The following is a 16,037-nucleotide window of genomic DNA, read 5'->3' as shown; positions in this document are numbered from 1 at the left end:
TCCCGCTCTACCCTGCATTTCTGGGGTACCCTGAGTATCCTGACTTCTGTGAGCCTCAGTGGCCTCAAGTGTCACAGGGAGTCATGACCCTCCCAGGGCAGAAGGCGATCACACACCTGCAATTGCGTGGCGCAGGACAGCGGTGTCACCTCCTCATCGGAAAGCATGGGGTCCTAGCGGGTTCTTTGGAAACGCACCCAAGACCTTTGAAATGCCGGGAGGATGAGGGCGGAGACCTTGCCAAGCTCACACCGGACTCCTTCCCCCACCCCTCCGGGCCGGTCCTTCCCGTCCCTCCCCCCACAACCCGCCCCAGCTGCCCCGCTCCGCCCCGCTCCCCACCCACCGCCAGCCTGGACCGTCTCCGCCGCGTCCCGCTGGGACCAGGTGTCCCGGGCGCGCCAAGATGCAGCCGGGGCTCTGGCTCCTCCTGGCCGCGCAGCTCGCAGGTAAGACGGGGAGACTCGCGCGGCGTGCGGGCTGGAGCGGGTGGTCAGCCCTGGACCCGGGAAGAGCCTGAGCCGTAAAGTTTAGAAAAGGCTGTCCCGGTAGGATGCAGATCCCAGATGCTGTGGCCCCCGGGAGGCGGACGCGGTGGGCACAGACCCTGGGGGTGGAAAAGAAGTTCATCCTTCGACTTCATTATTCCAGGGATCCCTGAGCCCCAGGATTGAGGCTAATCTCCCCCAGAAGTCTGGAGGAGAGGGAGGGGGGGTAGGATTTAAGAAGGAAGAAAAGGGAAAGGGGAAGGAGGTACAGAGAGGAAAGAAAAAACTGCCTTTGACTAGGGTTCCCACAGGGACGTGCCCCCCAGGAAGGTTCCAGAGGCTCGGCTCTGGATTTGATGTCCCATACTTGGCCCAGGGTTCTGTATATACATTTGTAGTACTTCCGGGGAAGTACTTGGGGTACACTCTGCCAGACACCCGGCTACTGCCCGTTCTCAGACCCGTGTGGCAGAGGACTCCCTCGGGGTTCCCTCTGTCCCCAGCTCTCCCTGGCTTGTGTGTGCTGTGTGCTAAGGCTCCCAGAACCAGCCAGCCATGCGGGACTCGGAATGTTGCCATCGGAATGTAGCAGGGAGTCTGCACTGTCCCTCTCATAAGCCCAACCAGGCTGCCTTTTGGGAGAAGCTCCTCCACACTCCAGGCTCCCCACTAACCTGCGGTTGATTGCTCTCTTCCCCAAAAAGCCCAAAGCTAGTCATCCTGCCAACGGTGACAAGGTCTGCCAGCCCCCTGCTCTGACGCGGTGAGCTCAACCGCATCTCAAATAGAAGCTAGTCCAGGCCATTCAAAACCAGCTGCTGTTGCTGATCCTTTTAGAAACAGCAGGTCCTTCTGAGTGCGGGATCACTGGGAGAGGGTGAAATGAATCACATGAGACCGCATGGGTAGGGAGGCCTGGCTCTGCGTCCGGCACAGAGATAGACTTGCCCCTGCCGGGTGTTCAGCCTCCAGAGCCACGAGAGAGACCAGGGTGTGTCGCAGCTAGCAAGCCTGCAAGTCAGGACACAGGAAGGGGAACTTACACACAAAGCCCAGGGTGCTTTTGGGCCCCTTTATCCCTAGAAGAGTCGCTTCTGGGCTTTCTTGCAAGAACTTCAGGAGTCTGCATATTTGCAGACCCACTATGTGCACAGGGGGGCATGACGGCGATCCAGGAGGGAATCACAGGTCTCCTTGATTCAGGGAGTGGCTCAAAGCTCAGGTTCTGGGGCCCAGACCTGGATTTGAATCTGGGTCCACCACATACAGGCTGTGTGACCTTGAGCATGTCCTTAGCTTTCCTGGGCCTCTGTTTCCTCATGCGTAAAATGGGTGGAAAACAGGATCTGGTGAGGATTACGTGACATAATGCATGCACCGTGCTGGGCACAGTTCAGTGAAGATTGGCATCCTCGTCTCTTATTACCTCCCCCAAGATGTCAGTGACCCGGAAACAGCGAAGAAGCTGTACTCTGCTGAAAAGGCAGGACGGTGTTTAGGGAGAAAAGAGAAGGCCAGCAGGCATGTGGGCACCAGGCCCCTTGTCATTCGGGATGCACGCAGAAGCTCAGAGTGGCCTGTCAGTGGAGTGCAAAAGCTTACATTTATGGCCCACTATGGGGCCGTGAAGCCGAGACACAAGCATCGGCAGGATGGTGACTCTAGGCCGCTGCCTCAGTAGGCTAGCTCCCCTTAGGTACACACACACACACACACACACACACCCTCGGGACTCCTGTGCCCTCCCGTGCCTCGCAGTTCCTGAGTCTCTGCCCCGGGCTGTAGGATCTCCCTCTGCCCCACTGCTAACATGGAAGGCTCACCAGGTCAGATTCAGGGTGTTGGACTTGGCTGTGAAGGACCCGTTCACATCTGTCCTAAGATGTCATCTGGTGCCTGTAACAACCCCTGGTGTGTGAGCCACGTAGACAATGATGTACCCGTGTACAGCGCTTTACAGTTTGCAGTGGGTTTTTTGGACGTTCTAACCCTCGCAGGCAAGCAGGACAGTGCCCCCAAGCTGCCCTCCTCTTAAAGGGCAGAGACAGGCTCCTTGACTTCCTGCAGTCCCACCGCGGGTAGGGGGCAGAAGCTGGGTTCAAGGCCAGGTCTCCGCGTTCTGGTCTAGTTCTCCATGAACAATCCCCTACTCATCGATGCTTCCCACTGTGAGACTAAAATGAAATCCCCGGGCTGTTTCCGGGCTGTCTGTCCTTTCCTGCGGGAACGGGGAGCCAGCGACCTGTCACACTCTGACAGGCTGTAGTAGCACCTGTGACAATAGCGGTTCCTCTTGCTTGAGCGTGCTTGAGCATATCTTGCAGAAAGGGCGGCTGGCCCTCTTTTAGATTGGCCAGACCAGCCCCGGGCTCGGGCTCTGATTTGGGGCCCCTCCGGGCTGCTGAGTCTCCCGTACCTGCTTGGAGCCTGTTGAGGGTCTGTCCAGAGAGTGGCAGCAGGACAAGGTGAAAGGCAACCGGCTTTGACTTCAAGAATTTGAATCTTTTGAGTTTGAATCCCAGCTCACTTACTAGCTGTTGGTGGGACTTTGAACAAGTAACTTCAGGCCTCAGTTTCCTCATCTGTGTAATGGGGATAAATATCCCCAAATAAGTTTGAGATTGGATTAAGATCATTTACACGAAGAGCCGGGCATATAAGCAATCAATAAATGGCAGCTATGCCCCTGTGCCCTCTGTAAAGCCGGTCAGAGGAAACACCAGCCTTGCGGATGGTCTGCTGGGAGGTGGGGTGTTCGAGCTCTGAGTCGGGGAGCCACCCGAGGCAGGTCGCACAGCCCCTGGCCCTGCAACTGGACTGGTTCTTCCACGGCTCTCCTTCCATGCTTGACTCTGTGTCCCTGAAGCCCCACAACCGTGGCTGGGACAACGTGCTGATGATCTCTGCCCCTTCTGCTTCTCCCAGCGTTGCGTGGCAGCTCGGCGCTCCAGCAGGTGCCTGCGTCCATCATGATTCAGACCAAACAAATGGTGACAATGTCCTGTGAAGCCAAAACCTCCCCCACTAGCACGCGCATCTACTGGCTGAGACAGCGCCAGGCTCCGAGCTCGGACAGTCACCACGAGTTCCTGGCCTTCTGGGATTCCGTAAAAGGGATTGTGTATGGCCAAGAGGTGGACCAGGAGAAGCTCACTGTGTTTCCGGAAGCAACCCGCTCCATTCTCAATCTCACAAGCGTGAAGCCTGCAGACAGTGGCATCTACTTCTGCATGACCATTGGGACCCCTGAGCTGACCTTCGGGAAGGGAACTCAGCTGAGTGTGGGTAAGAATCTAGCTCGATGCTGTCCATGTGCTTGGAGCGCCTGCTCTATGCTGGGTGCGTGCCGGGCCCTGGAGCTTCTCCGCTCTCCACGAGCCCCGCGCTGCAGGACAGGATGCCAGCCAGGAGCAATAGCGCCATAGCTGGTAGGACCAGACTGACCCAGGGCCAGGCAGAGGCCAGCGTTTTATGTGGTCATTTCAGTTCCCGTGGCCATCTACCCTGGGAGGTAAGAAGTTGTTTCCTACTGCAGATGGGATGCTTGGAAGCATTGCTACTTGTTCTGGGGCCAAGGCAGTGCTGTCCTCCAGCCACATCAGGCCTACCTGAGGCTCTGCCCAGATTGGGCTGTATCCCCAGACCTGACAGTGGTCTCGGAAATTCCCACCAAGGAAAGAAGGTCCTCACTGCCTGGACATACCCAGTGAGAGCATTTCTAGGGCCGGCGGATGCCCTTACATTCTGAATGGGGGAGCCTGTGGCTCAACCCTACACCCAGAGGTACAAGGAGGAAGGAGACTGGACCCCAGGACTAGCTGCAAATTCTGCTGCATATTCACTGGGTGCCTTTGCCCCAGTCCCTCTGCTCCCTGGGCCTCAGTTTTCTCATCTGTTTCACGGGGCTGCCGTTGGCCTCCAGGGCCCCCTCCAACCCCGAGAAGCTGCAGTTAAGTCAGCCCGCCCCATAGAAATAGATGATAAGCCACAGATGGGATTTAAAAATTTCTAATGCCACGTTAAAAAAAGGTAAAAAGAAACAAGCAGAATTAATTTAAATACTATATTTGTAACCCAGTTTATCAACAATATCATCATTTTAACTCGTAATCAATATAAACATTATTACTGAAATATTTTGCATTCCCTTTCCATTCTAAGTGTTCGATGTGTTTCTTACACACCGTACACCTTGAGTGACACTGGCCAGGGGCACAGGGGGCAGGTGGCCGCACTCTTGGACAGTGAGGAGTAAGCTCTGAGAGGTGTGAAGGAATCATGGCAGAAGTTCTCAAAGGCCTGCAGCTGCCTTTTGCCCCCTCTGCACGTCAGCCAATGGCCGGCAGGCCCCCTGCGTTCCTCCCACTGTCCTGCTTGTCGCTCACCTGGGTTCTCCTCAGGCTGGGGGCTGAAGAATGACAAGGGGACCCCCTGCCCCAGGAACTGGACCACTCAGCATGGGAAGATACAGGGACCGCTGGGACAGCAGCACAATTAGGAAGACAGAAACAGAGGGGTGCTGCTGTCCCATCTCACCAGCTTTGGGTCTTCATCAGGAGGTAGGGGCGGGGGCGAGAATCTGGGCAAGAAGCGAGACATCCTCAGCAGGGCGTTGACTGATTCCTGTATTGAAAATCGGGCTTTGGGGGGTTGGGGTTTTGGTTTGGTTTATTGTTTTTGTCTCTACAAGCCCCACATTTTCCCACTCATGAGATTTTGGGGTCTGAGAAAGGTAGATGATGAAATAAACAAAACTGGTTTCTAGAAGCTTCCCTTCCACCTACACCACCACCCACTCGCTCCTGGCTTTGATATTTCCAAACCCCTCGTGCTGCTCAGCTCCCTGAGAATAGCGGACCCTTCCCAAAGCACGTGCCCGCACCTGCGTCACCTCGCCAGAGTCAGGGTATCCGGAGTCGCACCCCACCCCTCCTGCCAGAGGTCAGCACGTATCCAAGGAGGAAGCTCAGGTGTAAAGAAAGTATTTGGAGAGAGACGGGGCCTTTTGGGGGCCGCTTAACCACACCATGGGCTCAAAAGTCCTGTCCTTTTCAAAGAGGGGAGAAGTGGGGAGATTTGAATGGGGGGCAGGGGGAGTCAGGAGTCATCAACAGGACCCAGTTCTGGGCAAGAAGAAATTAAAATGGAACAAGCCTCCTGTCAAGCCCCTCATCAGACCCAGGCCACGGAGCCCAGCCAAGACACTTCAGGTCCTACAGAGCTGGCTCCCCTGCAGGCTTCCTGCTGACTGGCCGAGAGACCTCGGTGCCTCCTCGTGTATAAAGTAAAGGGAAGGGACTTCGGGGCCGTGAGGAGGACAGGAGGGAACACTGCTGGGGCCCCCAGGCAGAGGGCCAGGCTCCTGCACACTCTGGGAACACCATAGCTGGTGTCCTTTTCCCTTTTACACTAGTTTCCCTCAGCATTGCGACGGTCCAGGGCCTTGAACTGATGGGCCTAACTTGTCGTCAAGAAGCCTTTGCACCTGAGGCGGTGTGGCGTCGTGACAGCCTAGAATCAGGGTCTCTTGGCTCAGATCCTGGTAGAGCTGTTTGAGGCTTCCTGAACTTTGGACAAGCTATTCCAGTGCTCTGAGCCTAGGCCTCCTTGGGGCTCAGACGAGGGTCCTAGCGCTTGTCCCCAAGGTTGCCGGGCTCGATAAGCCGAGGCTGAAGCGCTTGGCTGTGCCTCCAGCACGTGGTGGGACTTCGTAGGTGTCTGTTCGAGTTAGTCGGTTCTTCCCAGAAACCTCGAAGCAGGCAGAGGAGAGCGTGTCATCTCCACTTCCAAGAGGACACTCAGGCCGGCAAGGGTCCAAGTGTCCGCTTTTTATGGGGAAGATTGGCCAGCCCCGAAATGACCATTTTGTTGGCTGCCCCTCCTTGTCCCCTTGACACTGGAGTTTCAATTTATGGTGTCACCATCTTCCCTCTCCTACGGTTTTGCAGGAAGTCATTGTAATGAAGTGTCTTTGCTCACCTCACCGACACAAGGGTTGGATTCGGCAGCACCCAGTGCTCACACCATTCTTAGCACCTCAAGCCTCCGGTGCCTCCCTTGGCTCCGTGTGCTTGTCCCCCTGCCCTGCCCCAGCCCATCAGAGTGTGACACTGGACTAGAACGAAAGAGAGGAGTGACCCGCCCAGGTGTCAGGAGAGGGGTTGGGGGGCCAGAGGGGCACTTTGCACTGTGGGGCCTTGGGCCAGCCCCTCATATCGCTGGTGTTCATCTTTGAAATTAAAGGTTCAGACTAGAGGTTCTTCCAGCTCTGATCGTATATGATTTGTCAAGACACTTGAGAAGGAAAGAAAATCCCCATTGCAACCTGCATGGTATTGTACATATGGTAAAGGGCACCCACCTCCTTTCTGCGAGCTTCCTCCAACCACTTAGGAATTGGCAGGTTGGCTGAGGGGCTGGTCTTGTCAAGGGCTTGGGGACTCTGGCTTCCGCTCAAGGTCTTTGGCCAGGGGGAACCTGCTGCGGCCAAGGGGAGCACAATTTGCTGGGCATGCTGTCCCCTTTAGTTTTCATGATGATCCCGAGAAGGAACTGGGAGTCATCTTTATTTCAGCAAATGGGGAAACTGAGGCACAGAACAATGATAGGACTTGCCCCAAGTCACACAGTGGCTAATTAGGGCGGCTGGGGCTCTGTTCAGGACCATGTGGGTGCAGAGCCCCTCTCTTTCCTGGACACCAGAGCAACCCCCTGCCTAGGCACTCAGATAGGTCTGAGAGTTGGGGAAACACCTAGAGAATTCTATTGCTGTGTAACCTTAGAGCCTGTAGCAGCCCAGGAAACAGTCATAGGGGCTTTTTAGTACCTGGATGGAAGTAATGAGATTTTAACTTTTGGCTGGAACTCCACCCACTGTTTACATGTGTCTTGCTTGCTTTCTGTAGTTGATGTTCTTCCCACCACTGCCCAGCCCACCAGGAAGCCCAGCACCAAGAAGAAAGTGTGCCGGTCCCCAAGCCCAGTGGCCCAGAAGGGTGAGTTCTTCCATCTTCCTGGACTCTCAGAAGCACAGCAAGCTGTCTTTCTTCCCTCCCTCTCTCCCTCCCTCGCTCCCTTCTTCCTTCCTTCCTTCCTTCCTTCCTTCCTTCCTTCCTTCCTTCCTTCCGCAAGCCCTTCCCATGTGTGGACTCTAGCCTGTTTCTCTGGCCCCGGCCAAGCTGGGGTCAGAAGGGAAGTTGAGTATGACCACAGTGCTGTCCTCCAGCAGCTCACAGTCTCGTGGGAGACACGCTTACAAATCATCACAGGGAAAACCTAATGGAGGCTATGGCCGCCCGAAAACCTGCACACCAGTGTTCCCAGCAGCATTATTCATAATCCCCGAAAAGTAGAGACTCAGAAGTCCACCAGCTGATGAATATGGAATATCCATACAATGGAATCTTATTTGGCCGTAATAAACAGTAAATTACTGATATAAGCTACAATATGGATGAACTTAGAAAATATCACACAGTGAAAGAAGCCAGACACAAAAGATCGTGTATTACGTGATCCCATTGATAAGAAATGTCCAAAATATGACATTTATAGAGACAGACTGTAGAGCAGTGGTTGCCTAAAACTGGGGAGCTGGGAAAGAATGGGGAGTGATTGTTAATGGGTACAGGATTTGGGGGGGGGTGAGATGAAAATGTTCTAAAATTAGATTGTGGTGATTGATGATTGCACAACTCTGTGAATATACCCAAAACCATTAAATTATACACTTGGAGCAGGTGAACTTTATAGGTAAAATCTATCTCAGTAAAACTATTAACAAACAAAAATACCAAACCCAAAGGACTGGAACTTCAAAGTTTCTCGGTTTGGACGCTTACCAGAGGACCTAACACACCGTATGTGCTGATATGTGTTTGTGAAGGAGTGAACACACTAGCCTGTCTGTGCTATACGCACCAGACACAGCAGCTGGAGCGCACACACACACACACACACACACACACACACACACACACGCTTCGTGTTTCTGGAAACATTCTGACCTCCGCTCCCCAGAAGATACTGGTGACAAACAAAGTGTCATCTGCTCCTACCCATAGGACGGACGGCAAGCCGCCACACTAGAGCTGCCTCGAGCCCCTGGGGTTGCTCGGTCTTAAACACATCAAGTAACAGAAAGAACCTGAGGGGAGGCATCTGATGTGATTCAGGGGATGAGAGCAGGAAGCTTCCCCATGGGGTCACAGCGATAAAGGAAATCAGAACCCATATGCAGGAGGGCAGGGTCTTGGGGAACATAAAGGTGGAGATAGAGTGACCTCATTTGATAAAATATCCATGCCCCGCAACTTCGCCTAAAGGATTTCAGGTAGGTTACAACAAAACAGCGACACAAAGGCAAATACAGCAGCGCCACGAAGTTGAGGGCGCCGAAACTGGGTCTAGACAAGCAGCAAAGCCAGCTTCACCAGAGGGAATACTCCAGATAACCAGGCACCAAACCCCTGCTCCCCACAGTGATACAAAGAAACAACCCCAGACGCCAGGCTTCAAAGCCTTTATCCCAGGGTTAAACTCTAGAAGAAATCTGCCCTGTTCATCCTTCTGGAAGGACTGCTAAACAATAATGAATTCACTAACATTTCTATAAGTGATGAGAGCAAAGGTCTTTGAAGTTCTTGCATCATTTCTTATATTGACCCTCAGTAAAATCCCAGGGCAGGTATGCAAATCCAACATTAATAGGTTATTAAGAATAACCAGGATGAGTGTGAAAGTGGCCAGGTGGGCACTGGGGAAGAAGCAGGTGGAGGTTGCTTTGGGGGTGGGGGCCATGGGACAGGGTACCAGGCTTAGGTCTGAATCCCTATCTACCGCCGCCTATACTGTGTGACCTTGGGCAGGTGATTCAGCCTCTCTGAACCTGTTTCCTCATCTGTAACATTGGGATGTTTGCCTGGCATGATGAAACGAGGTGCTATATATAAGGCACTCATCTTGGGGGGCACCCAGCTAGAGCTCAAAGCTTGTCATCGTGAATGAAACCGCATAGCCACCTTGGGGAAGGGCCTGCTCCCTAAGGCTTCAGGCTGTCCCTCGAGATGACACTGAGAGGAACAATGTGGTGACTGCTCGGCTTCAGGGGACCCCAAAACCCGGGCAAGGCAAGAAAGGCCAGGCCAGGTCGTACAAGTGGCTAACATATGAAAATACGCTGACACTGACACATCATCGGGGAATGAAAGTGACATATCGTGTTAAACCCACTACTCTGGCCAAAACGAAACACTTTGATAATATCGAGGGCCGGCGAGGTACAGAACAGGTGGTTAGGAATGAAGAGCAGTGCAGGCTCTTTGGAGGGCCCTTCACAGTGTCTGGCACAACTTTGAATGGACATAGTCGATGGTTTGGCGGATCCTGTTTTCAGTATCTGCCCCGAGCTGGCTTCTACATTAGGAAAAATGTACCAGGGTATTCTCTGCAGAGTAACTTGTAAAAGTAAAACACAAGGAGCAAACAAAATGCCCGTCCGCTGGCTAAATAATCCATGGGATGTCCAAACTGCAAATGCTACTCTGCAAAAACAATATCTTTGGGTGCTGAGATTTTTTAAAGATTTTATTTATTTATTTTAGAGAGAGGCGGGGGGACGGGCAGCGTGAGAGGGAGAGAGAGTCTCGGGCAGACTCTGCACTGAGCCTGGAGCCCGACTCGGGGCTCAATGTCATGACCCTGAGATCACGACCTGAGCTGAAACCAAGGGTCAGAGGCTCAACCAACTGTACCACCCAGGCACCCCCCTGATACATTTAAGTGAAGAAAAATGGTTTGCCAAATAATTTGTACAGTATAAGCCACTGTATGCTTAAAAAATCCTGTATGTGTCTGTTTAAATTATGTATGTGTAAATGCAAAGACAAAGGCACCAAATTACCATGGGATTTTTTTCCTGTGAAGGAACTAGCGTGCCAAGGAGCATTCTAACCATATACTTGAATCCTTTACAATGAAAATATATTCAGCTATCTCTTGAGTAATTAAAATAAAAGCTTTAAAAATAAATAGTAAAAATATCGTTACCAGGCATGAAAATGATCTCCTTTGAACATAAGTAGCTCCTGAGTTTAATTAGTTTTTAAAATGATGATGCGGGACAAAGCATTTTCTATGTAAAACTATGTCAGTGTGTTTAAAGTACCTAGAAAGAAAGACGAGAAAAATATGCAAACGGTGGTATTCTCTGGAAGGTGGGACTTCCGGGTGATTTTTCCCTCTTTGTATTTTCATGTGCATGCCTCAAATGTTCAGTAAGTGTGTCTTTTCCAGGCCTGTCCTGTGGCCCCCTCATCCTCGGCCTCCTGGTGGCCGGAGTCCTGCTTCTGCTGGTGTCCTTGGGAGTGGCCATCCACCTACACTGTAAGTTGTGCCCTCTTGGGCCACCGTGGCGACTCCTTTTGCTGCTGGAGCGTCCGTCCTTCTCTAGGGAAGCCGGACAGATAGCAGAAGTTTCTACCCGCCTCCAACCCATGGAAGCTGCAGAAGTGATTTTTAGCCTGAGGCCACACTGCAGGGGTCAGAGACCACCCTGTCTCTGGAGTCAGACAGACCTGGGTTTGAATCCAACCCCACTATGTGCTGATCTAGGGACCATGGCTTCTCTGAGCCAGGGCCGCCCCATCCAGGAGTAACGATATTACCTACCTCCTGGGGTTGCCGTTTATAAAGTCCTGCCCCGAGCCCTGGGCTCTACCCTTGGCCCTTCTGCTCTCCTGTGCCACCGGGAGCAAGTCACTGACCTTCTCTGGGCTTCTATAAAATAGGAAGGGGTGGCTCACAGGGGCATGGACTAGATCAGTGACTCTTTTATAGGTCACAGACCCCTTGAAACTTGTGACAGCAGTTGCAGACCCTGTCCCCCAGAAATACGTCATGAACATATTTTTGCATAACATTGCCATTCACAAAACGATCCTTTTGCCCCCATTAAAGTTTGGTGGTCTGCAAACTTTTTTGATCAAGGATCTCATCAGTAAAAAATTGTTAAATAATGAACCCCAACTGCAAAGAGATCTCATTAGTAAAAAATTGTTAAATAATGAACCCCAACTGCAAAGAGATCTCATTAGTAAAAAATTGTTAAATAATGAACCCCAACTGCAAAGAGATCTCATTAGTAAAAAAGAGTTTTTAAACTCAAACTGCAATTAGGTGTATTTATTGCATATATTAAGTATGCTATTCAAGGTGCTTCATAACTGAAAAGTAATAAAAGATGGGATAGACCTGTAAATCGGCATGCTCACACTTTCTTCCGCATCCCAGTGGGAACCCTTGCAATCCCCCCGAATGCACACACTCTAGCTTAAGACCACCTGTCTGCACACCTCTCGTTCCTGACCTGCTTCAAAGGGCAAACTGACCCAGTTAAGGACACACAGACCAGAGTAGATTCACTGAGTTCAAATTCTACCTTTACTGCTTACTAGCTGCATGACTTTGGGCAAGTTACTCTGTACCATGCATGCTCTGTGACTCAGTGTCCCCATATGCCCTGTTAAGAGTAGTAGTCATACGTTTGCTCTGAGCTTGAAGGGAGTTAAAGCACGTAAAGTTGGAGCACAGCCTGGCACTAGGGAAGTGGTCTGAGGTGCTGGCTGTCCCCGTCATCTCCCCCCTCGCTCTCTGGGGCTTGGTGTCAGCGGCCCACAGCCCACAGCAACCCACGTCCTTGTTTTCTTCTTCCAGGTCTGCAGAGAAAAGCCCGCCTTCGCCTCCTGAAACAGTAAGTGCCTGGGGCCTTGGAAAAGTGCCCGGGACGCGGCCCTGGGTGAGGTCCTGGCTTCCTCGGCCCCTGCGGCTGCCACAGCCTCTCCCAGCAGGGAGCCAAAGCCAGACCCCACCTGCAAAAAATCTTAGACTGTATAAATAGTTCAGGAGGAGAAATCGTCTAAACAAACGAAAATACTGGGTGGTGGTCGAGCGTATTTCAAGCACGGAGAGAAGCTCTTCGAGGTGGTCACAAAGAATTCTTGCAGGCGTAGAACACAGTAGGGCAGCCCGAACTCGTTTCCACCCAGCATTTCATCTGACCTGGTCCTGCAGGACATAGAGGGTTACTGTTACAGACCAGCTGAAAGACTTGCTCAAAGCATTTGGGATAACAAAGAGCAGGCCTGGACTGGAAGCCAAGTCAGTTCACTGCTTCCTTCCCCGCTGGTGTGGGCTGTTGGGCTGCCTCGGTCTGTCTTCCACCCTGGGCCCCACCTGGGTCGCAGGAGTTGGCAGATCAAAAGGCTGAGTCACACAGACATGGGAGCTAAAAAGCACTGGCTCTTCGGGCCCCTGAGCTGTGTAAGCGCGGGCAGACACCCGGAGGCCCTGAGAGGCCAGCGGCCAGAAGCTGCTCCCAGCCTCAGGGACTGCCAGGCCTCAGCCAGGCCATGCGCGGTGTTCTTGGATGCTTTCTCTTCCTCGAAATACTATTCCACATCTACCTCTCTCATTAATGACAATCTCCTCCATCTAGAGGTGTTTGGAAAAAAAGAAAGCCCATCAAGCCTCTAGATTGAAGAGGGCGACAGGGCCTGGTGGTTTGGAATCCTGTCTGCCACTCACCAACCATGTGACCGTAGGCGAGTCACTTCACCCCTCTGAGCCTCTGATTCCTCATCTGTAAAATAGGATCACAGTACCAACCTCATGGCTCTTGCGAGGACTTACTGGGTAATACCCATAAAGCGCTCAGCCCCGGTCCCACAGAATCAAAGCACAAACTCACATCACTTACGAAAGTCAGCTCTACCACCCAGACAACCAAGGCACAAAATGTACTCCCCAATACTTGGAATGTAAACTCCATATAAACTCTGTATTATATTCTCTACATTATTATATACACCATATTTGTATACACATTTGCTTGACTAGAGACAGTCACTGAAACATGCCTGCTGTTTTTTACGGGCGAGTTTCAGTGATCATTTTAGTTGTGTACAGTTTTCACAATTTTACGTGCTGGCCTTAGAAGTTATCCCCTACGTAAGAGACAGTAACCTGAGTGTATTTGTCTGAGCCTAGATCTGCAGAATGTTCTGTTCAACATCTTCCCCATGGTGACCTCTAATGGAGAATGAGTCCCCATCAGGGGACTGCCCCCACTCAGCCCTTCATTTTAACTTGTTCCGCAGTGATTTGATGCCAGTTTTAGGAGACCTCATGCGCTGGCAAAGTTAGGGGTTCTGAGAATCCACTGAGGTGGGGAAGGAGCTGGGGGGCGTCATGGGGGGCTGTGAGCTCCCTCATCCTCTGTTCACAGTACTGCTGTCATCGGCCACCTGTAGTTAGCTCGCCTGTGAGACATCATTTGAACAAAAGGGTTTGTGGCTAAAACAAAGTTTGAAACCACGTCTAGTTTTGCTACCATGATCCAGGTGTGGGCGAAAGAGTCCACAGGCCTCGCAGAGCAGCCATTCCAAACTCGAGTTGCGATTTCGGGCAGATGCTCCCCAGCCCGAAATTGAGCCTAGAAAATCTTCCCATCAGCAAGCCTCCTTCTTCTGGCCCCTTAGTGTACATTTGTGAATAGCTTCTCTTAGAAAGTACTGGAGGAAGTAACACTATTCAAAGCTAGACTTCTTTGGGCTTTGGTTTTTGAACTTCTTAAAATTTTTTTTTTTTAATGACTAAGTTGGGCCCTAAAAACCTACTAACAGAAAACTCCTGGCCCCGGGCTCCTTACTGGAAGTGCAGCCCTCCATCCTCATGTCATTTGTCTTTGTTACAAGAAATTCATATTATTTCCCTGAAAATAAGTGGTGTCTCAACTTGCTGTTGTTTTCAGGTTTTATAAATGAGCAAAAAATATGCTTTTGGGGTCCTGCTACAAAAATACATTGGTCAGTAATGAGCAAGATCTGGAAAAATGAGAGAGCAGGGCCATGCTCAACTCACTCCACTGTGGAAATTTCACTGACCTGCTGAAGTTGCCTGCTTTTAATTATTGCAAGTTCGTTCTGTGGGCGTCACACATGGGAGCAACTTGTTAGTTGGTCATCGGGAGTCACGGAGAGAAGGCTTCAGAGCCCCCGAACACTTCCTGCAACTCAGGGACACCGTGGAGGATGGAGTAGGAAATGCCGCCATGACACCACTTCCAGCCCCCCAACTCCCCCTGGGATGGGCTGGGACCTTTGTATTGGCCGTCCAGCCCCAGGCTCACAGGTTGTTTTGCCCTGGTACGGCAGTGACATGGAGTCCTGAGTCTCTCATGGGATGGCGCTGGGATGGCTCTTCCTTGGTCTTCCCAGACTGGGCTGACTGCCCTCACCCCAGAGACCAGACCCAGCTTGGAAACCAGCTTCTGTGAAGGGCTGACCTGACTCCCGTAGTTACTTCAGTCTCTGGGGACATCCTTTTGGGGCTGGGGACTTGTGACTTTGAGAATGGGAAGTCACTTTATCTCCTATTAGGAATTTCCCCCGGCTTTCACTTCTGCCCTCCCATGGCTTGTATATTTCTCTCTCACTTTCTGTTCTTTTTATGAAAATGTCTTGGTTGTAAAAATAAAGTCCTGAATAAAAGATGCAAATGGGTCCTGTGATGGAAAAGCACAAAGCCCATCTGTACAGCAAAGATGTTGATGCTCAGCTGAAAAGAAATACCAAGGATAAAATGCGCCTGTCCTCATTTGTCCCCACGACATGCTGTCGTCCGTGTTGTAGACATAGAGAGAGTCTCAGAGGTTGGGAGGCACCCCAGCGACCCAGCGCCAGGCAGCAGGAGCCCCAGGGGCTGACCTCCTCTGGCCACTCAAAACCACCTTCAGTAGCCTACAGACTGGAACCCCAGGGACTCCCAGCCACAGACGGGTGACCTTATGCTGAAGACAAGGTGAGAGGCATCAGGGTCTCTCTCTCTCTCAGCTTTGACAGGGGAAGAAGATGCAAGGGGAAAACGCTGAGCTGGAAGAGGGAGTTGAGATGAGGCTCTCGTGCCTTCTGAGAAAGCCCCGGGGGATCTGGTCTTAGCCCCCCACCCTGGGCTTTCACAGTATAAGAGCTACTGAGCCAAAAATGAGTGCAGCCTCAGGCTGCGTTCACAGAAGCACCAGGCGCAGGCCAACGAGCACAGAGCCCCACCTGCTTTTCCTGGCCGGCTGGGAGGTGCGCTTGAGGAAGGGCCGATGCAAACCAGGCTCTGCCCAGAGGCCACTGGCAGCTGCAGAAAACAGGAAAGGAAAGATGGCTCGAGGGGAGGGAGGGGGCACCGGAGATGCTGCCCGTGGAGTGAAGGGCGCAGAACTAGGTGCGGCGGGTGGGAGTTAGACGGGTGTGGGTGCAGGAGGTGCTTGAGAGAAGCAAGCGCTCTCTGTCCGTCAGCTCTGAGGACACCAGGACAGGCTGCCTCCCAGAGTCCCGGGGAGCAGGGAAGGAGCCAGGGCGGCCGGGGCCAGGTCCCCCTAGGGTTCATGTTTAAGGTGGGCTTCTTGCTCCGACACATCCTATTTCGTGATCAGAGACTAAAGCCCAGGGGCGCCTGGGTGGCTCCGTTGGTTTTAAGTGTCTGCCGTCAGCTCAGGTCATG

General features: G+C 52.2%; 1 protein-coding gene across 1 annotated transcript; it reads left to right on the top strand.

Moving 5' to 3' along the window:
- Positions 1-347: 347 nt before the first annotated feature.
- On the top strand, positions 348-15,056 carry CD8B (CD8 subunit beta). Its single transcript, XM_045808791.2, has 6 exons — positions 348-449; positions 3,414-3,773; positions 7,394-7,483; positions 10,782-10,871; positions 12,201-12,237; positions 14,296-15,056. The coding sequence occupies exons 1-6, from the start codon at positions 407-409 to the stop codon at positions 14,306-14,308; spliced, it is 633 nt and encodes a 210-aa protein (XP_045664747.2). The 5' UTR covers positions 348-406; the 3' UTR covers positions 14,309-15,056.
- Positions 15,057-16,037: the final 981 nt, after the last annotated feature.

The sequence above is a fragment of the Ursus americanus genome, chromosome 7, assembly GCF_024610735.1.
Source record: "Ursus americanus isolate L20-20 chromosome 7, mUrsAme1.1.p, whole genome shotgun sequence".
Lineage (NCBI taxonomy): Eukaryota > Metazoa > Chordata > Mammalia > Carnivora > Ursidae > Ursus > Ursus americanus.
The sequence above is the reverse complement of the archived record's forward strand: the minus strand, read 5'-3'. Positions and strand labels throughout refer to the sequence as shown.

What these genes read in the sequence shown, in the direction of transcription:
- CD8B (XM_045808791.2), top strand. Translation starts at nt 407, where the DNA reads ATGCAGCCGGGGCTCTGGCTCCTCCTGGCCGCGCAGCTCGCAG. An exon ending in GGGAACTCAGCTGAGTGTGG is followed by an intron (nt 3,774 to 7,393) that starts GTAAGAATCTAG and finishes TGCTTTCTGTAG; the next exon opens with TTGATGTTCTTCCCACCACT. An exon ending in AAGCCCAGTGGCCCAGAAGG is followed by an intron (nt 7,484 to 10,781) that starts GTGAGTTCTTCC and finishes TGTCTTTTCCAG; the next exon opens with GCCTGTCCTGTGGCCCCCTC.